This window comes from Phasianus colchicus, chromosome 22 (genome assembly GCF_987193195.1).
Source record: "Phasianus colchicus chromosome 22, bPhaCol1.hap1.1, whole genome shotgun sequence".
NCBI lineage: Eukaryota > Metazoa > Chordata > Aves > Galliformes > Phasianidae > Phasianus > Phasianus colchicus.
In genome coordinates this window covers 853,200-874,755 of record NC_143457.1, presented here as the reverse complement: position 1 = coordinate 874,755, position 21,556 = coordinate 853,200, and the positions used below count along the sequence as shown (strand labels likewise).

Genomic DNA, 21,556 nt, shown 5'->3' with positions numbered 1-21,556 from the left:
AGCATCTTGGCACTCCCCTGGTGTTACTGAGTGCCCGGTGGAAGGGCAGTCCTGCCTGCCGCCACCCAACGTGGTGTACAGAGCATGCTTTCATTCCATCTGCCAAGGCAGAAAGGAGAGCTGGCTTGTGTTCCACGAGGAGCAGTTTTTCCAGCATGTCTCCCCTACCCTTTGTGTTTCATGCTCTGCCAGAGGCAGAAAGGAAAAGCTGTCCGTAAGCCAGCACTTTCCATTGCTGTCAGGTTTTCCTCAGCCATTTCAGTGCTGTGTTACCAGCAGGCCCCTGACAAGTGTCTGCAGGAGCATGGGCTGGCACCTGCGTGCACTACTGCAGGATTCCCAGCTTCTGCCCTGCTGCTGGGGAGCATCCATCTCCACCACCTTCACTCTGGATAGATGCAGAACCGTGGTGGCTATTGCCTTTTCTCTTTTCTTTTTTTTCTTCTTTTCTTCTTCTCTTCTTCTTCTTCTTCTCTTTTCTTATTCTTCCCTTCCCTTTCTTCTTCATTCCCTACTGTACTGTAGCTCTCCCAGAGTTCTGCAACCCGCTAACAGCATAGCAATGGTCATAACTCAGCAGTTGGCAGTGGGGGAAGAAAGGACATGATTTCCTTCATTCCTGAACCTTGAGTACAGGCCCTTCCAAGGCATCCCCCCTGATGGTTCTGCACATTCATAAGTAGCTCTGAGAATAGTGAAGAGAAGCGGCAATGAAAGAAAATATTTTAGAATTCTTTTTGCACTTTTTGATGTCTTCAAGGATTGAAGAATTTTAGAATTCAGTTAATCTCACCATAAATTTAGCATATATCCAGGTAGTGGTTCCCCTGCATCTAGACAGCCACACAGCTGTGTTAGTGGAGGAGCAGAGCAGCGTTGCTCTTGCTGTTCCCTTCCTGTACCCTCACTTCCAGATGTCCCCATGCAGCTGCCTTCTGTCCGGGTCACACGGAGCAGAGTGATGGTTCTACACCCAGGCTCACAGGGGTGGATGTAAGGCGTTGTGCTCACCTTAATTGTGTCTGGATTTCTGCAGCAGGGATTGGCTTTTCTGGAGACGTGGTTTGGTGTGGGAGCACTGTAGGTGTCATAGAGCGCTCAGCAGCACCAGAACGACCGTTTTAATTTCATTGTCATGTCACTTAGAGGCATCACAGCTTCCTTCTGCCCTACCCGGTTCTCTCCGAATGCCAAGGCAGACAAGCCCAGCTCATGCTTTCATCCTTCAGCAATTACCCTCTCTTTTTTTGGTTCTCACCGCTCATGATGCAGTTACTCACAAACTATTTGCATTGATACACTTCATCAGTCAGCAGTCTTTGGTGTGATGTACGATGACCTAATTTTATTATTGTTATTTTTTTGCTTAGCAATTAAATATGTGGCATTTCTTATCCTTCCAGTCTGGATGCAGAAGTGGAGACCAAACTCATGATTTGAGCATGTGTTACTGCTTTATCTACTTTAGTATTGAAAGAGACCAGAAAGGAAAGATGTTTGACTTAGGAGCAGAGTAAATATAGAGTCTTTGTGTAGCATCACAATTCCTACAGTTAATTATTGTATGTTTTTTTCTTTATTAATTTCTGTACTTTCATATGAAACTTTTCAAGAGGAGTTTCTGCCCCTGATGTGGGGTTCTGGTAGGACAGTCCTGCACCAGTTCAGTGTCCTTCTTGCTGTTTGTGTAGGAGCTCAGTCACAGCAGGGCAGAAAGATGAATGGAGCTGTGTGCAGTTAGGATGCATGTTAAATCCTATTCCTTCCTATTGATCTGTAAGCTGTTCCATTGGCTTTCTTTCTGTTTCCTGCTTGCTTCGTTATTGAAGGGAGGATTCAGACCTATACAGGTAATTTTAACTCCTGGTTCTGCATGGCATAAGTGTCTCTTTATCACTTGCATCATTATTCTGTTAGTGAATGCCTGACTGTCTGCATACCTTACCAACTGGGTCTGAGGGTTGCAAGGGCTCGCAGCCGGAGCGAGGTGTGCTGTGAATGCTCCATCCCGAGATGCTGGTGTCTTTCCCAGTGCTTCTGAGTCGAGACCTGAGCACATTCCAGTGGGTTCCTTGATTTCCTGGACCTGTTCCACTCGTTTGGGGCATCACTTCATGCAAACATGGTAGAGGAGTTTGGTGCACCTGGAAGAGGTTGCCACCCTTCTGGAAACGGAGCACAAGACAAGTCCTGTGGCTCGGTTTGCATGGGGCATCTCCGGCCTTCGTAAAGCTGGGCCTTCAGCTGTTCTGGAGTTAGATTGGAACAGCTGCCTTGATCTTTGATTTCCTGATAAAGGTGGCTTTTGGCAGTCAGCCCACCTTATAAAAGCATATTTAACAGAAATTGTGTTTCTGGCAGTTGCTGTGAAAGTTGGGGCATACAATTCAGTAGGCGCAAACTAAAGCTAGATGTAAAGTTTCACAACTGGCAAAAATTGAAGGCACTAGCATGAGCTTGTTGTTTACAAATAGTCAGAAATTGTCCTGCTGTTTTCTGAATGCGTGGCAACCCTTTGGAAGTAGTGCTGAATGGCAATATTGTCTGCCTTTGTAATGGTGCTGCCCATCCTTCCCCAGAAGGACTGACCGACTCTTTGTTCTCTTCTCTCTCCTCCCTCTCTCCCTTCCCTGCCCCAGTTTTTTCAGAGGCCTCAGATCCAGCCTCCACGAGCCACCATCCAGAACAGCAGCCCTTCCATCCGTCCTGGTGCACAAACACCGACCGCAGTGTATCAGACCAACCAACACATCATGATGGTTAATCACCTGCCGATGCCGTATCCCATGCCTCAGGCCCCCCAGTACTGTATACCACAGGTACAGATACCTTTCCCAGACCCTCTAGAAGCCAAGCAACCTTTGCTCTGTCTGGATTTTCTCCATGACTGCTGCAGCATAAGCAGAGGGAGAGAGATGTACCTCTCATTGCATATTTAGACCCCAGCCTTCTCTTTTATGAAATATCTGCTCATCTGAGCAAGGAGGCATTAGTAATAAATTATCCCTTTAGTTTTTGAGGTCCTTTCAGAAACAGTGAAATCAAGCTCCCTGGAAAATGCTATAGATGTATTTAAATTGACTTAACAGTTCTAAAACCTCGGGCTGTGTAAGAATGCAGTATTACTGAAAGCAGGGGAGTGGCTTGTCTTTGTAAAGAAGTTTGACAACCGCATCTTTATTGATTTTTGAGGGCTTTGTTACATTTCCTTCATGCAGCAGCACACCATCTCCTATCTCTTTATTAACAGGTGGTTATGTTTTTCCTCCTAGTATCGCCACAGCGGCCCGCCCTATGTCGGGCCCCCCCAGCAGTACCCTGTGCAGCCGCCGGGGCCGGGCCCCTTCTATCCAGGGCCGGGTCCTGGAGAGTTCCCCAACGCCTACGGTGAGTTCTGCTTGGCGGTTTCCTGGGCGTGTTCTTTGCACTTGTCAAGCTGAAGATTTAGAATACCAAACTGGATTAGCATTTATTTGAACTTTAAATAGCTGCTCGATTTGGTTGTGTCACAGCCCTTATTATTCACTCCTGAAAAAATCACAGTAACGGAGTTTTGTTTGTATGAATGCTCAAGGAGAGGCTGCAGCTCATAGAACTACCCACAGTCACGTGTGAACAAGAATAGTGGCTGGCTGTTATTCCCTGCTAAATCATTATTACTGATTAAGGTGTTGTTGATGCATCCCTCAGCCCTTCTTTTCTCTGAGCTATACCCTCCATGTGTGCACAGTAAGGGAGAGTTTAGTATCTTTGGTTCCCGTGTTCCTCATTTGGTGTTTAGAAGGGAGAAGGGCAAGCCTTGTGCCTTACCTGCTGTCTGGTGCTGTGGGGTGTGTGGTTGCCCTGTGCCGTGTACTGTGGCTGTTTGCACGTGGTGCTGAGTGTGTGTGACACTGTTTCTCAGGCCCTGAGGCTTAGAGCCACACCACAAAGCAGAGGGGCTTCCTCCTCCATCCCTCAGCAGCTCACAGCTGCCTCTCTCCTGGCTCCCTGCATGCAGATGGGTGAGCGTCCGGCTGTCCCATGGCACCTCTTACTTTGGCAGAAGTCATCTTCTTCCAAAGTTCTTGAATCATAGAATCATAGAATCACAAGGTTGGAAGCGACCTATAACATCATCTAGTCCAACTGTCTTCACACTACCACTGCTACCACAAGCACTAAACCAGATCTTGCAGCTCCTCATCCAGACGCCTCTTGAACACTGCCAGAGATGGCGACTCCACCACCTCCCTGTGCAGCCATTCCAGTGCCTGACCACTCTTTGAGAGAAAAAGTTCCTCCTCAAGTCTAACCTAAACCTCCTCTGGTACAACTTGCAGCCATTTCCCTGGGTCCTGTTCGTTGCCTGGGAGAAGAGGCCAAACCCCTCCTCACCACAGCCTCCCTTCAGGAAGTTGTAGAGTGCAGTGAGATCTCCCCTGAGCTCCTCTTCTCCAGACTGAACAATCCCAGCTCCCTCAGCCGCTCCTCATAAGATTTGTGCTCCAGACCCCTCACCAGTTTCGTTGCCCTTCTCTGGACACGTTCCAGGCCTTCAATGTCTTTCTTGCACCCAAAACTGAACACAGCACTCGAGGTGCGGCCTCACCAGCGCTGAGTACAGGGGGATGATCACCTCCCTGCTCCTGCTGGCCACACTATTTCTAATGCAGGCCAGGATGCCGTTGGCCCCCTTGGCCACCTGGGCACACTGTCAGCTCATGTTCAGCCGAGCATCAACCAACACCCCCAGGTCCCTTTCCTCTTCAGTCTTCCAGCCACTCATTTCCAGGCCCATAGCGCTGCATGGGGTTGTCATGGCCAAAGTGCAGGACCCGGCACTTGGCCTTGTTGAACCTCATTCCATTCACCACAGCACAGCGATCCAGCTTATCTAAGTCCCTCTGAAGGGCCTCTCTACCCTCAGGCAGATTAACACCACCTCCCAGCTTGCTGTCATCTGCAAACTTACTGAGGGTGCACTCAATCCCCTTGTCTAGGTCATCAATAAAGATATTAAACAAGATAGGCTCAGTTCCAACGCCTGGGGGACACCACTTGAAACAGGTCGCCAGCTGGACTTCACTCCATTAACCACCACCCCTTGGGCACGGCCCTCCAGCCAGTTTCTTACCCAAAGAAGTGTGTACCTGTCCAGCCATGGGCAGCCAGTTTCCCCAGAAGAAGCTGTGAGAGACCATGTCAAAGGTTTTGCTGAAGTCTAGGTAGACTGCATCAGCAGCCTTTCCCTCATCTACCAGTCTGGTCACCCACTCATAGAAGGAGATGAGGTTGGTGAAGCACGACCTGCCTTTCATGAACCCGTGCTGGCTGGGCCTGAGAGGAAGGGCCTTGGAACGGCCTTGGAAGCCCTTTCTCATTTCTAGCATGCTGCCATATGTGATGCATACCACAGTTGCAGCACAGTCCCCTCCAAGAGTATCTGCAGGATCTGTCAGCACAGACAAACCTCCTCTGTTTGAATGACTGCAGAAATAGGTGTCTTGCAGTAATGCATATCACTGTTATTTACCTTGCCTTGCCCGCTTGTAAGAACCCTGGGAAACCCCAGGATGTTCCAACAAGCCCTTCTTTTGGAGCTGCAGCCCTTGTTTTCCAGCTGACAGCTTAGGGAATGCATCCTTTGAAGTTGCAGATCAGATTGTGCAGGGCTGGGTTCGCTGGTTTTCATGTATTTCTCCACTTGCTTGAGATAGCAGTAACCTCCTGTTTTGGTTACAGTGGTCACTATGACATCAAAAGTACAGTGCAGATTGTCATTCCCATTTAAAGGTTAGTTCAGCTGAAGAATAAATCAGCTTACTTCAGAGGAGAGTGAAAACAAGTGGCCATCTAGCATCCATGGAAAAACAGACAACAGCCCTGCATTGTACACTTGCCTGCAGTCTGGTATGTGGGCAGGAGAGCTCTGCTGTGATACTCCTGTTTGTCGAGCACTTCTGGAGAGAACCCATTCTCCGTGAGCCAGTCTCACTGCATAAAGAAAATGCAGTGGTGTTGGATGTCAGGCATGCAATTAGCAATGCGGTGTAATTTTGGAGTGCTCTCTGTGGCCATGCTTCTTTGTGTCACCATGCAGTGGAGCCCAAGGGGGGCACATTGCTTTTCCTGCCCTAGGGGTCTCAGCAGCCATTGAGGCACATGCTAAGCTTTCACACGAAGAAGTGACCTCATCTCCTGTCTTGCTGGAGCAGCAGCTCCCATTTAATGGAAGTGGGGAGCCTGGTTTGCAGCTGGAAGTTGTGTTTGTCAAAAGAAGGGCAGGAGGAGCAGGTGGACAAACAGCTTCACCTCTTGTGTTTGGTTTTGTTTTGTTAACAAGCTGAATGTCTCATCATTTCTGTGCTGTCCTTCCCCAGGAACACCTTTCTACCCAAGTCAGCCGGTGTATCAGTCAGCACCCATCATAGTGCCTACGCAGCAGCAGCAGCCTCCACCAGCAAAAAGAGAGAAAAAAACGGTAAGGGAGCCTCTCTGACAGTACGTTGTCTCTGGGCACTGCCCTGCTGCTAAGGCTGAAGGAAATGGGTGAGGGCTTGAGCTGAAACCTGAGCTTTATCTTCAGAGGGGCTGACTCTTCCATCTCACACCCACACTGTATTGGCACCGCGCAGCACTACTTCATTTCAGTTTCAGATGGGGGACCTTTCTGTGCTGTTCTGTAACGTCACAGCCAGATGGGAGGGAACACAATTCTGCAGCCCATGAGAACCCACAAGCTATACACTGAAGAATATATGCACTGATACTTCATTCCATGCAACCTGACGAATTCCCACCCGCAGTGACAGCGGTTCAGGCGCCGGTTGAGTGCTCAGTCAGTGTGTTCTTGGGTGTTTGGTTTTGGATGGCATGCTCCATCTCAGTGTGGAAGAGGAAAACAGAAAGGCTTCCTCCTGTCCCAGCATCTGGGCTGCCAAGGCCACTGCATCTCCTACTGGGGTAATATGGGGTTTTTTCTTTCTTTCTTTTTGTCTGGCAAGTTTATTTCTGTAGCTAAACTGCTAGATTGTCTAACTTTTGCTAAGCTTATTTTCCAAACCTAGAGACCATAGATGCACAGCGAGGCATGTATTTCGTCTTAAAGTTGTGCCACACTTGCTTTAGATCCAAGTGAAGAGGTGGGTGTATTTGATGAGCATTTTGATTGAATTGGGTTTTAAGATGAAGGGATGAAATACATGCATTTCAGGTTACAGTGCTCCTGCAGAGCATCAGCTCAGTCCAGAGCATCTCATGCTGTGTGGGATGACAGCATGTCCTGCCCCTGAGCCCCAGGGACAGCGTGTGAAGGAAGACTCACTCGAACTCTTTCTTTGTTCCAAACCGTAGATCCGGATCCGGGATCCAAACCAGGGGGGCAAAGATATAACAGAAGAAATAATGTCCGGCGGGGGCAGCAGGAACCCAACGCCGCCCATTGTCAGACCCACCTCCACCCCAACCCCGCCTCAGGTAACAGCATGAATGTGTGGCTTTGCCCTTTGTTAGAGCAGCTTCTTTATCTTCCTCCACACCAGCAACACCTGGATGCTCTTTCCCTAAGTTGTCTGTGTCCTTAAGCTTTTTTTTTTCTCCAGGTTTGGTCATTTTTAGCAGCCTTCAGCTTGTAACATGCAGAGCTGCAATGCTGCTGGCAGTCCCTCTCTCCCCTTGTGTGTGTCAGCAGTGGTGGTTGAATCACAGAATCACAGAATTGTAGGGGTTGGAAGGGACCTCCAGAGATCATCGAGTCCAACCCCCCTGCCAAAGCAGGTTCCCTACACCAGGTCGCACAAGTAGGTGTCCAGGTGGGTCTTGAATATCTCCAGAGAAGGAGACTCCACCACCTCCCTGAGCAGCCTGTTCCAGTGCTCTGTCACCTCACCGTAAAGAAGTTCTTGCACACATTTGTGCAGAACTTCCTATGCTCCAGTTTTTGGCCGTTTCCCCTTGTCCTGTCTCCACATACCGCTGAAAAGAGTCTGGCCTCGCCACTCTGCCCCCTACACCTTAGATATTTTTAGACCTGGATCAGGTCCCCTCTCAGCCTTCTCTTCTCAAGGCTAAACAGGCCCAGCTCACTCAGCCTTTCCTCATAGGAGACGCTCCAGGCCCTTCACCATCTTTGTGGCCCTCCGCTGGACTCTTTCCAAGAGATCCCTGTCTTTTTTGTACTGGGGAGCCCAGAACTGGACACAGTACTCCAGATGAGGCCTTACCAGGGCAGAGTAGAGGGGGAGGATCACCTCCCTCGACCTGCTGGCCACGCTCTTTTTAATGCACCCCAGAATGTCATTGGCCCTCTTGGCCACAAGGGCACACTGCTGGCTCATGGCCGACCTGTTGTCCACCAGGACACCCAGGTCCCTCTCCGCAGAGCTCCTCTCCAGCAGCTCATCCCCCAACCTGTACCAGTGCATGCGATTGTTCCTCCCCAGATGCAAGACTCTACGCTTGCTTTTGTTAAACCTCATCCAGTTTTTTTCTGCCCAGCTCTCCAGCCTGTCCAGCTCTCGCTGAATGGCGGCACAGCCTTCAGGCGTGTCAGCCAATCCTCCCAACTCCGTATCATCAGCAAACTTGCTGAGGGTGGCCACTACCCCCTCATCGAGGTCATTGATGAAGATGTTGAACAAGACCGGACCCAGCACCGACCCCCGGGGAACACCGCTGGTTACAGGCCTCCAACCAGACTCTGCACCGCCAACGACGACCCTCTGCGCTCTGCCAGTCAGCCAGTTCTCAACCCACCTCACTGTCCACTCATCTATCCCATACTTCCTCAGCTTTGTTATAAGGATGTCGTGGGAGACAGTATCAAATGCTTTGCTGAAATCAAGGTAGACCACATCCACTGCTTTTCCCCCATCCGCCCAGCCAGAGACAACATCATAGAAGGCTACCAGGTTGGTCAAGCACGACCTCCCCCTGGTGAACCCGTGCTGACTACTCCTGATAACCTCCTTTTCTTCCAGTTGTCTGGAGATGGAATCCAGCACAAGCTGCTCCATCACCTTTCCAGGGACAGAGGTGAGGCTGACTGGCCTATAATTGCCTGGATCTTCCTTCTTACCCTTTTTGAAGACCGGAGTGACATTGTCTATCCTCCAGTCCTCAGGCACCTCCCCCATTCTCCAAGACCTCTCAGAGATGACAGAGAGCGGTTCAGCAATCACCTCTGCCAGTTCCCTCAGCACCCATGGATGCATCCCATTGGGTCCCATGGATTTATGAACATTGGTGTTGCCCAGGCGCTCTCGGACCACCTCTTCCCTGACTAAAGGGAAGTCTTCCATTACCCAGACCGTTTCACGAACCTCCAGGGTCTCGGATTCCCGAGGGGGAGCTTTTTCACTGAAGACAGAAGCAAAGAAGGCGTTCAGTATCTCCGCCTTCTCAGCATCCCCCATTACCAGAACACCCCCGTCACTAATCAGGGGAGGCTGAAGCTGGTGAAGGCTTTGAGGAGGACGTGGTGTTTCCACTACTGGCTCATGCCCCCCATGGGTCATGCCTGGGGTTGATGGTACATCTCAGATCACATTACTGTCTGTACTAAAGCCCTCCTGCTTTAGTCTTGCTTTAGGGTGCTACAGTGATAGTAACTCAGGCCATTTATCATGGAATTTCCAAATCTTGTCTTGGTGAGTTCAGCCTCTAAAGGGAAAGAAACAAACAACAAAACCGAATCAACAAAAAAGGCATTTTTCTGAACTAAGAAAAAGCACAAATATCCCAAACTGTCATTTTCCATAGTTCATAAATCTTGAAAAATTCTGCTCTGGACCCTGTATCTCCTGAGAGGTCCCTGTTCCGTAGCCAACAATGAAGCTGATTGAAAACCTGGGGCTGTTGGGTCCTTTCCGGACCAGGAGAGCAGTGCAGATGGGCAGTGCTGCCATGAGCACACATCCAGCTTGACATGGACCCCAGAGTCTGAAAGTGGAAGTGTGGACAAGCTGCAAACAGCTGTTTCAGAGTGCTTTTGGGGGGTGCAGCTAACGCAGGCACTCACCGGGTCACTTCTGCATTCAGAAGTCTATTTTAAGACTACAATTAAGTCAAACAGGACAAAATGAATGCTTCTCAAGAGGAGGTTAATAAACCTGGATTTCTTATCAGCTGTCATTTGTATGCAGAGCGCAACGGTGATGTCCAATCATCTGCTCTAAACAAGCTATGCAAGTACTTCATTGTTTCATAGCCAGGCTTCGTTTTAATTAGCTACTTTGAGCCACTTTTGTTAATGACAGAAGAACTCTGAAATAGAGCTCACCAGTGAAATTTCATTTATGCAACACAACTGAAAATTCAAGCCCACTCAGGCCAGCAGATTAAAAGTTATTGTCCCAACAGCATCTGTAATTTCTGTTAAGCAAGAGCGTTCTGCCCTGCTCAGAGGCAGTAGCTGAAGAAGTTGGAAAGGAGAGTCCCAGGAAAGGGAGGAGATGGGCAGAGCTTCTTTTTAGGGAAGTGCATTCAGCGTGGATTTCTGACATTGTGTCTGAAAGGAGCCGGACGGCCATGTCCTGGGCACTCTGCTCTGTGAGGTTGGGTTCTGCAGGAGGAGCATCCTCAGCTGTGTGACCTGCTGCTCCTGCAGTGTGTTTCTACATATAGGAGGCATCGAGCTCCCTCCTTGCTGGCATTCTCTTCTTTTCTCCCTGCCTCTTGGTTTTCTTTTCTTCCCCGTGCTCTTCTCATCTCCCCCTTCCCTGCTTGCGTTCACATTGCCAGTTTTTCTGTTCTCACATTCATTGCTGCCCTGTTTTGTCCTTCCACAGCCCAGCCAGGTCCCAGAGCCCGGCCCTGTGCTCTATGGGCCAGTGGAGAGCAGCCACCTCACCGCCAGCACCGCCAGCCCTGCCATCGCCCTGAAGCAAGGTTGGTCATTGAATATTTCCTCTGCTGTTATTTTTAGTCATTTTTCTCCTTTCTTGTTCGAGTTGGAATATTTTTGGCAGGGAGAGAAGCGGGGTGGCATTTAGCAGCAATAGAAGGGGAGGGGCCATCTATTCCTCCAGTGGAACATGGAACAATGTGTTGCTAAGGGAATTAATTGAAATTTGCCGTTGTGAAACTGTTTAACAAAAAATGGTGTTAAAGCTTATATGTCCTGAACATTATTCCAGAGCAGTGAGAAGTGAGAAGCTCCTCTCACCCACGTGCCGCCCTTCAGAAACAAATGTACATCAGGAAGGGGCTCTTAGCAGAGAGGCTTGGCATCGCTGCTGCCATTCATCAACCATAGCAGAGCATCCTAAGGATGCCCGGAGAGCTCTGGCCTTTGGGTGTGAGAGTAATAAGAAAAACTGTGATTGGGCCATGAGTATCAGAAGTGGCTCACCAAAAAGAAACCAGGGCACAGATGGAAAAGGTTTCCTGAAGTGATTATGTTTCATGCGCGTTTGAAGGCGGGTCTTCAGCTGTCTGTGTGGAGAGATGTCAGAGGAGGGGAGGTGCTGTGCACCAGGTCCTGCAGTGACACTTTAGGGCCATTAAAAACTTCAATGAGCAATGTGTATGATGCAGGGCTGGCACTGTGTGTAGCAGCACAGCTGGCACTGCTGTTGGCAGCCTTTGGAATCCTTGGACTTTCTCTACAAGACGAGCAGTCCATGCTCTGGGTTCACAGCTGTTGCAGCAGTCCCTGACTGTCAGGCTGTGCAGGTCGTGCAGGGATGCAGGCAGGCAGAGCTGTGGGCTGCAGCAGTTTGGGCAAGCACTGCTCAGTGCTGTCAGTGCCCCTGGCGTGTGCAGAGCACTGCAGTGTGCTCTGGTGAGCAGCAGCTCTGCCTCACAAATATCTGTGCTGGGACAAAGGGTGGAAAAATGGCAGTGAGCCCAGCGATTATTTTTGGATAAACAGCGTGGAGCTGGGATGGGTTCCCATGTCCAGCTGGATCTCACCCAGCACCCCACAGCCTCCCCTGGGCACACTGAGGGAAGGTAAGCGGGCTGAGTCAGCGTGCATGAATGGCTCCCGTGCTGTTGTTCGGCCTTCCCAGCCCTGTGTTGGTCCTTGTCTCTGTGGTCGCTCACAGATGGGAATCCTCACCAGGACTTAGAGATTTGGTCTCCAAGGAAAGATGTGCTTCTCCTTGGCCAGGTTTGCTCCTGGCTCTGAAATCCCCATCTGGTTCCTTCTCTCAGTGAATTCTGCACGCATAGTCCTCCCTGCATTAGGTGCAATCTGAAGGCTGTGTGTTTGGACCACTGCTTTCCAGATGCAGCTGTATGACTTTTGCTGTGTTTTTACCTCCCAGAATGTTTTTTCTGGGCTCTTCAAATGTTGGGTTTGTTTTGTTTTGTTTTGTTTTGTTTTTTTTTGAGCAGTCACATTTATCTCTGGGGAGAGAATACTCAGGCAATGTTTATAGAGAGCTGTAAATGTCAGGAATGCTCCATGAGTTCTCTGCAGCCACGTTCCAGAATCAGAGGTGACGCATTTTCTTCTCTAAACCAGTTCTGGATTGTTCCACAGAGCCTTCAGAATCCAAATCCAACCCTCCTGAGCCTTTGGACCACAAACACGTGGCAGCAGTAGTGCTGTTTGGTGGCAGCTGTGCTTCACCTGCTTTTGTTTCTGCTTTCTTTGGAAAAGATATCTCCTCTCGGCTGAAATATAGAACAAAAATGGAATTACGTCCTTCAGTCTGTTGTGCTGGGAGGTGCAGGAGCTTAGAACTAACAAGTCCAGAACAAGCTGAATGTGTCTCACATAGCAGTGATGATGCGATGCATGGCAGCCATAAAGCAGAGCCTGTCACCGGCTATGGGGCAGCATTCCCTGGCACTGCTGTCCAGAGCTGTGAGTGCCCCATCCCTGGAGGTGCCCCAGGCTGTGGATGGGCCCTGGGCAGCCTGAGCTGGTGGGGGCTGCCAGCCCATGGTAGGGATGGGGCTGGGTGGGCTTTAAGGCCCCTTCCAACCTCAGCCATCCCACGGCTGTGACATGATGCAGCGATGCTGGCGGGGAGCTCGCAGGTGGCTGGCTGCTCTTGGTGCCTGTTTGTCTGTCAGGAGCAGGAGCTGCCCAGCTCTCGGTGCTACAGCCCTATATTCCTCTGTGCCAGAACCCAACTCAGGTGTATTTTTGTCTTCTGTGGAGTTCCTGGAGCAGGGGAGCTGGAGCCGGGAGGGCAGCTACAGTGGGGAACGGTGTTCAGTTTGTAACATTGCCTTTTGTTTTCCTTTCCCAGAAGAGAAGCCAAAACCAGACCCAGTATTAAAGCCGTCTTCTCCCATGCTCCGGGCAGAGCCCGCAGCAGAGAAGCAGGACCCGGCCATGCCGGTGGCTGAGCCCACCCCCCCGCACACCCCGCCGGCCCCCACTGCGGCCCCATCGCCGCCCCCCGCCCCACTCACAGCCGCTGCCACCGCCACTCCTGCTAAACCCTCATCCACCACCGACCCCGAGGAGAGATGTGAAGTCGCTTCCCCCAAGGAGGAGGCGATGCCTCTCCCCAGCCTGGACACGTCGGACCCTGTGCCCACAGAGGAGCCCCGTGGCGAGGCGTGCCAGGAGGCGGGCAGCGCTGCAGCACCCGGTGATGCTCCGGTGACTGTTAGCACAAACACGATAAACGAATTGAACGGAGTGAGTGAGGGCATCGCTGCCACAGAGAGTGGGGCCGACGTGGCTGCAGGGGATGCCGTGCCGCTCACTGCTGACCCACAGGAACCAGGGGCAGCTCCCGGGGACCTGGGCTCCGTGCCCCCCCCCAGCACACCCCGTGCAGCCCCATCCCCGCCACCTGCCCCAGCTCCCAGCCCTCCTCCTACTCCTGTTGCTCTGAGCACTACAGCCCCTTCCCCACCACCGCCTCTGCCTCCCAGTGCCCCCCCTGCTCAGGGAGATGTGGAGGGAGAGGAAGGCACAAGGACTGCTCCTAGTGAAGAGCTGACAGATAGTGAGAAGAAGGAAGAGATGGAGGCAGATGGGCAACCGGAGGAGAGCATGGAGGCTCTGAGCTTGAGCTCTAGCAAGAGTCCTGTCCCAGGTAAGTGCTTGGTGGCACAGGGCATGTGGCAGAGCCATAGGAAGGGCTCTTCGGGGCTGTTCTGTTAGGTGTTCCCATTTGTATCTGTCCCTGGGAAGTCTGATTCTTCATCATGGCCTTTGCTTCGATCGCAAAATGCTAAGCTTTGTTTGCTACTACAGAACATCCCTGGGTAATTGTTCATAAAAGTGGTAGCCAGCTTTGCACGCGCGTCCTGGGGTTGGCATCTGTTAGCCAAGATGTGGGCTTTCACAACTGAGAAAGGAGAATTTCTCAAGTCATGTAAAGCGTCCATGAAACTCTGAGGTTGGGGCTTCAGGGAAGGTGAAACTCTCCCAGGTCGGGGTTTGTACTCTGCCCATCCTGTCAGCACAGTGCTGGTGGTCAGGTGGAAGTGGTAAAGAAAGGAAGACACTTTGCCACAGCATTTGCTGGAAACCAAGGGCTTGAGCAGCAAATCCATCTGCTGTAAACTTCAGTCACAAAATCAGTTCTGTTTACACTGTTAAATAGGCATGTGTGCTTGTGTCAGAATTTAAGCTGGTAGCACTGGCAACAAATTACGAGCATGCTGGATTAATGGTTTTGTATCTTAATATACTGCATGGTTTCTTTTACCCTTTCGGGGAGAAAGGTGATTAGAGTAAATCACTGCAGATCCTAGAAATATTATATAGTATTTTCTTTGAACCAGTTGTCCAGGGAAATTAATGAGCAGTGGAGCTGTTAACCTGTTTTAAAATCAAAATACAAACCCAGCTCGCGAGAATTGGGCTGCTGGAGTGGGAGGTGCCCTGCTGTGGTGCTGCCATGGTTGGCCTGTGAGGGTTGTGGATTGGGTGGTGGTTACCTGTTATGATGCACCTGCTGAGAAATGCCTCACCAGGACATCACCTCCCAAAACTCTCTGGTTTCTGAGGTTCTCTTTTGCCCTGCACGATCCTTGCAGTGCTGATAATAAACTCCTAGCTGTCAGAAGGGCCATTTGGAGCTCCAACGAGCAGTTGTGGAACAATTATCTTGTTTTAATGTCGCTTGGATGATTTTATTAGTACAAAACCTCTGCGAGGCTGCGGCTGCTCCACTGCCCTGCATGGTTAACACCGTTGTGCAGGAGGGAAACACGTTGGTCATGTTCTAATAGATGCACACTTGTCTTGCAGCCTCAACTGCTGTAACTGCACCAAAGACGTGGAAGAAACCAAAAGAGCGGACCCAGGGCACTGAGGAGGTGACAGAGGCAGAGGTGAGGGAACGCAGCGCTCCTTTTTCTGTATTCACTGATGATGTTGCTGTCTTCAGAGGGTGTTTCAGACATGCTGCTTCCTGTATCTTGCAAGGATCCAAGGTGGACTTTTTGGGGAACATTTCTCAAACCTGTGATATTCCCCAGCATCTTTTAGAGCAGTGGCTTTTGGCTGTCCCTGGGCCTTGAAGCTCCAGGTTTTCTTCATTCTTGCCTTATTGAACACTCCTAGCATTTGAGAATGTGGAGTCTTTAATGCTGTCCCAAGGGGAAATGGGTTTGAACCCTTTAAAAGTGCACCATTTGGGGGTCCCAGGGCCACTCTGGTGGCATTTGGGACATTCTTTTGCTGCACAGTGATGTCATTGTGATGTCATGACCAGAGAATGACTATCTGATGGAGGAGCTGGGAAGGAAAAAAGCTGACATCTGCGCAAAACCGTCTCACCTGCAGTTAGACAAATTGGGAGTGTCACCTTTGCTGCCATTCTGGTAGGGATGGTGCAGGGAGAGCCTCTTTCTTAAATGTCCTGGGTAAAACAGGCAATAGAACTTACAGAGAAGGTGAGGGAACTGTAACCATTCAGAACACACACTGTGCTGGTGTGCGTATGAAGAGTGGCACTGGCTGAGCAATCCCTGCAGGTTCTCTCTGCACATTCTCCTGTCAGTGCTGGAGAAGTCCCATCTTTGCACCCTTTGGTATTTTCACCAGTGCTAAAATAGAACATCATACCATTTTAACTTGCAAACCTGCAGAAAGTGAGAAAGGATGCGGTGCCTGTAGGTTGGGAGGAAAGAGAATCAAGAGCCTCTCCTGGAGCACCTCACCTCCTTCTGCCTTGTGTTTAATGGCTGCGGTGTCCATGTGTGAATTCAGAATAAGGCTGTATCCTCAGAACTCTAAAATTAACTGCAGGAGTGTCAGTAAACTGTGTGGTCAGCACATGTGTTGGTATGGATCTGCACAGCATGTGCAGGAAGGGTTAGTAGAAGAAGCACACACACAGCTGTTAAACTGCGTGGGTGAACAGGGAGTCATCTGCAGGTGTTGGGCTCTGCAGGGGTTCTGACATCTGTGTTTGTGTCTGCTTCAGCCTAAAGTAGAAGAGGAGCTCTCAAGTGACAAAGTACTTGAATCTGAACAGGATAACATGAGCCATGGGTTTCAGCTGGAGAGAGACCCCTCCGAACTTAAAGAAGTAAAACCTGTGGAAGAGAACAGAGAGCAGGAGGCAGAGCCTGTCCATAATGGTGCTGAGAGCATGTCGGAGGGAGAGGGGACTGACGTGACCTTGGGCTGCACAGAGGGCTCTGCTGAAGGGCCTGCGCTGCAGTACAAGCCAGGTAAGCTCGCTCCGGGCTGCTGCAGGCTTGCTTGTCTTCTGCTGGAATTCACAAACCAGTGGGTTCAGAGAAGCTGCACATAAGCAGACACGGTTTTTAAGTGCTGTGAAAGTCCTGACTGGGTGCTACAAAGGAGTGTGTGTGTGTACGTAGATTTAGTTACCTGACCTAACAAGAATTGTAAGGAGAAGGAAAGAAGCAGTGCTTGATCATCAGCCCAAGCTCTGCTGCTGAGCTATGGCTGTGCAGTTTTTCTGATTAAAATACGTAGTGTGGGCTCAGAGGGCAGTGGTGAGTGCCCCATTCCTGGAGGTGGCCAAGGCTGTGGATGGGCCCTGGGCTGCCTGAGCTGGTGGGGCAACCAGCCCACAGCAGGGGGCAGGGATGGATCACCTCTGAGGTCCCTTCTAACCCAGAGCCATTCTGTGAGTGTGACACTGTGCTCTTGTTGCTGGTCAGCACTGGGTACAGTCTGCGTGGGGGCATTATTCATTGAGATCACTCATAGGCCTGACCCTCTGGAAGTTCACCCTATTAAGAGAGACCTTGAGACCATCTCACTTTGCAGTTACTACCAATTCTTAAGTTACTTCTTATTCAAGTGGAGCTTCCTCAAAATAAATGAAGTCAACTGTGTGAAACAAATTAAGGAAAGACCTTGAGAGGAGATCTGCTTGAGGAGAGGCTCCTGCAAGGATCAGGGTGCTGAGAACCCAAAACCACTGATCAAGGACTGAAATAAAGAAATAAGACAAAGCTTTAACAGCAGATCTGAATGGACAGGTATATAATCAAAGAATGTTAAGATAGTGTATAATCAAGGAAAATTGTATAAAGGAATATTGTATAATCAAAGAATATTAAGATGTTATAATAATGAAATAAACAAGAGAGCTAGGCAAAGAGAATAGATAGGATGCTTACTCGTATTGTGGGCTCACTCAGGAAACTCCAGTGGAGTGGATCTTCAGAAGAGAGATCCTTCCCCACTGGTAGTGAGCTCTTAAATGGGTGCAGGAGAGGTGGAGCCAGGCTCCACCCCTTCCTGCAGCACAGGTGAATTGCTTTCACCTGTGCTCCCAGGGCTGCCTCATTGCTCGCCTCAGGTGACTAATCAGAGGTTCAGGCCGTGACTCAGCAGTTCCCATACACTCCACCCCTTCACGGCATGAACCAATGATCAGGTTGACTAATGGGTAAGCTTTTCCTAATACAGAGACCCACTTATATCACGACACTTATACAGTTTCCATCGCGACGCATGTTGGTACAATTCAAGACAAGTGATGATTGGTGAACGTTGATATTCTTGTATGGGCCAGCGCTCAATGAAGTTACTGGAGGCATGCGGTCGTCAGGTGCAGGTCCGTCCTCTGCTCCATCAGTCCCATATAGGCCATCACCGGGTGTTGCACATGATCTGACAGCAACACTGGAACACTTTGATGGCATTTCGTTCCTTCCGGTGATCCTGAAGGCTCAGAGACTCACGGGGAGTAATACAGATGTTTCAAGGGTACCAGGAAGGGAAGGTCTGCTCTCCAGGGCAAGATACAGGCCGTCCTTCTATCCTGGGTCAACACTTCCGCTTGTACTGGGGCACGTCCCGGCCGCCTGTACCACACCTTCTGGCCAGATATCTGTGGCTGCATAACTTTGTCAGGCACCAAAGGAGGTCTCCTGATCTGCCATAGGGACAGGATGGGGGTCCCTTTAGCAATGAAAATCGGAGTGTTGACCACAATATCAGTTGGCCACGTACCTATTACTGGAGGAACTGCTGAGCCTCCCACCTCCAACAGTCTCCCCCAAGGTGCAAGTAGGCCACACCACTTGGGTCCTACCTGCATCTTCCAAGGCTACTTTATCCTATGGGTGCCTGGTTCTAAATTCTCAGGGGCAGGGAGCAGAAGATTATTTTCATTGCCAATCTGGGGTCTTACCTGATGATCAGTGCCCATAACTTGGATCCTAAGTGAGGTGGCCCATGTTGTCTGCAGCATTCTCAGGGCACTGGGTCTGCCGTCTCGGGGTCTTTCATTCAGGTCCTGCAAGGTTTCATACAGTCTTTTCGTCCACCCCTGCAGGGACTGGGAGTCTGTCTTCAGGGCAGTCTTAAGAATACCATTATAACGTTCAATGAGGCCTGCCCCCGTTGGATTATATGGCAGGTGGAATCGCCATTCGATGTTGTTTTCTTCTGCCCAGCGCTGTATCGTTGCACCAGTAAAATGAGTCCCTTGGTTGCTCTCGATGACTTGAGGTGTCCCGTAGGCAGACATCAGTTTAGTCAGTGCCTTGATGGTATATGCCTGGCTTGCTTTTGGCACTGGATAGGCCTGCAGTAGCCCACTTGCAGTGTCGACGCAGGTCAGGGCATATCTCGCCCCCTCAGACCGAGGAAGGGGCCCAATGTAATCGACCTGCCATCGCTGGAGAGGATTGTGTCCTCTAGCAAGATGGGCTGTCGTTTCCGGCAATGATCTCGGTCTCATCTTAGAGCAAGCGTCGCAATGCCGGCATGCCTGGACGATGTCAGGTAGCTGTATGGGCAGCCCCCATGCTTTAGCAGCTGCCCACATTGTCTATTGTCCCGCATGCCGTAGCTTCTGATGTAACCAACGGGCGATGTTCTCAGATGGTGAATTCTCAATCCATCGAACTCGGGCCAGCGTGTCAGCTTCATCATTTCCCGGTGACTGTAGGGGCTGATGACCAGAAACATGTAGACACATATGGAACACAGTCAAACACAGGACTATATGTCTAACCACATGTCCTTGCCCCAGATTGGTCAGGCATGCATAGTCCATTCCTGGGTGGCCCACTGTGCAATCCAAAGAGTGAGCCCCCAGTACACAGCCCAACTGTCTGTATTCAGGATACCATCACCGGGTTCCTTGGTTATAACCATCCACACGGCTCTCAGTTCTGCCCATTGGCTGCTCTGACCATCCCCCTCGTCAAACCAGATTGTCAGTCAAAGGATGGTATGCTATCGCTCTCCACTTGCTCGGGTTGCCCTTGCTGGACCCATCTGTATACCAGGCATCTTCAGGGATAGGATATTTCCCCTCCTGAACGGGGCTCTTCTCTGGTGGAGCGACCAGTGTTTCTTTTGGTGCATCACAATGATAGGTCACTGGGCCTAGGATCTTCTGAAGCTCTTCCTTTAAGGCTGATGAAGACAGACTGCTCCTTTGGCTGAGGTAGGCGACCCATCGTGCCCCTGTTTGTGCTTGGGCCACCCCTGTCTTAGGAAGGTGGGTCAGATCTTTCACCCACCCCTGAATCGGCAGAGTGGTCTTCACTATAACTTCAGCCATCTGGGTTATTGGCTCTACTGCCTGTAATGCTGAATAGGCAGCCAATAACTGTTTTTCAATCATACTGTATCTTTCTTCTGCTCCATGCCAGACCTGAGACCAAAAACCAATGGGGGTCTGAACAGAACTCTGGTGTTGCCACAGGCCCCAACCAAAGCCATCTTGAGTAACGTGAACATCCAACTCAGCTGGGAGGGTAGGATCAAATATACCCAATGCCTGGGCTTGTTTAACTGCCAGTTTTGCCTGTTGGAAAGCATCCTGTTCTGTTCTCCCCCAGTCCCATAGCTGCTCCTTTTTGTGAGTCTGTACAGTGGCCTTAGCAGCTGCACTAGGTGAGGTATAAAGGAACGCCAGTAACCCAGTATACCTAGAAACTCTTGCAGCTGCTTCGATGTTGTAGGGACTGGGAACACCTGAACCTTATCTATGACAGCACTGGGCAGTACTTGGGTCTTTCCTGACCAAACCACCCCCAGTAATTTTACGGACAGGCCCGGACCTTGCACCTTTTGGGGATTTATAGCCCATCCTCTCTGCTGTAAATAGGCGGTTAATGAATCTGCCGCCTGCCTTAATGCCTCCAGTGAGTCAGATGTCAGCAGATCATCAATATAATGATACAGGTTAACATCATCAGGTTTTCTCCAATCAGCCAGGTCACGCGCCACTGGATTGTGACGTTGGTGAATGCACGTACCCCTGTGGCAGGACCTGAAAGGTCCACTGCCTGCCTCCCCACGTAAACGCAAATTGATCTCGCGATTCCTCAGCAATTGGGATACTGAAGAACGCATTTGCTAAATCTAGGACACAATGATAGGTTTTTATCTCCCTACTCAACGTATCCATTAGGGAGGCAATATTGGGTACGGCTGCATGACCTTATTTAATTCTCTGTAATCGACTGTCATTCTCCATGTGCCATCCGACTCCCGCGCTGGCCATATGGGGGAATTATATGGGCTGTGTGCAGGTCTGATAATGCCCACTTTTTCTAATTCCTGCACCGTTCTTGATATTTCATCTTGCCCACCCGGGAGCCTATACTGTCTTACATTAGTAACCTGGCACGGTTTCAGCAGGCAAATAGGCCCATGTTTCGCATGGCCTCTTAATATTGCCTGCACCGCCCGGGTACGGATACATCTCTGTCCAAGTCTGAACTCTCCCACAGTTGTCTGGAGAGCCAGACCCCATAGAATATCTATGCCCAAGATGTACTCCTGGACTGGGGCAATAGATACCTTATACTCCCGGGGTTGGAGAGGCCCAACCCCCAGTTTCAACCATGTTTGGGTAACAGGAATAGTCTGTCCCCCAAAACCACCAATCATCACTCTGTCCCCATCAAATTCGGTTGGATCTCCGTAAACAATTGATGTTTCTGCTCCAGTGTCCACTAATGCCATAACTCTTTGAATATTTTTTCGGGACCAATAAATCATTAATTCTGCATAGGGCCTCTGGTCCATCTGGAGGCCCTAGGGGGACTAACATCCCTCATCACGCCATGAATTGAGCTATGGCCAATTCTTTTGGTTCGGTGGCTCAGGCATTGTAGCCTGAGACACCTGAGGCGGCTTTTTTTTGTATTCAGAACAATGAAATCTTCCAGGTTCCATGTCGTTGTTGGCATTCTCTCTCTA

At 50.2% G+C, this 21,556-nt stretch overlaps 1 protein-coding gene across 13 annotated transcripts in view; it reads left to right on the top strand.

The window, feature by feature from the left end:
- The window catches only part of EIF4G3 (eukaryotic translation initiation factor 4 gamma 3), a 104,868-nt gene that overhangs the window by 49,828 nt on the left and 33,484 nt on the right, over nt 1-21,556 (top strand). For 8 of the 13 annotated variants that reach the window (XM_090122891.1, XM_090122895.1, XM_090122893.1 and 5 more), the window contains 9 exons: nt 1,830-1,850; nt 2,640-2,819; nt 3,273-3,387; nt 6,363-6,463; nt 7,336-7,458; nt 10,770-10,869; nt 13,188-13,988; nt 15,152-15,234; nt 16,332-16,581. In XM_090122891.1, the coding sequence (XP_089979017.1) occupies nt 1,830-1,850; nt 2,640-2,819; nt 3,273-3,387; nt 6,363-6,463; nt 7,336-7,458; nt 10,770-10,869; nt 13,188-13,988; nt 15,152-15,234; nt 16,332-16,581 (1,774 nt within the window). Of the gene's footprint in view, nt 1-1,829; nt 1,851-2,639; nt 2,820-3,272; nt 3,388-6,362; nt 6,464-6,490; nt 6,946-7,335; nt 7,459-10,769; nt 10,870-13,187; nt 13,989-15,151; nt 15,235-16,331; nt 16,582-21,556 lie in introns of those variants that run through there. The other 5 variants (XM_090122890.1, XM_090122887.1, XM_090122883.1 and 2 more) reach the window with 3 other exon arrangements.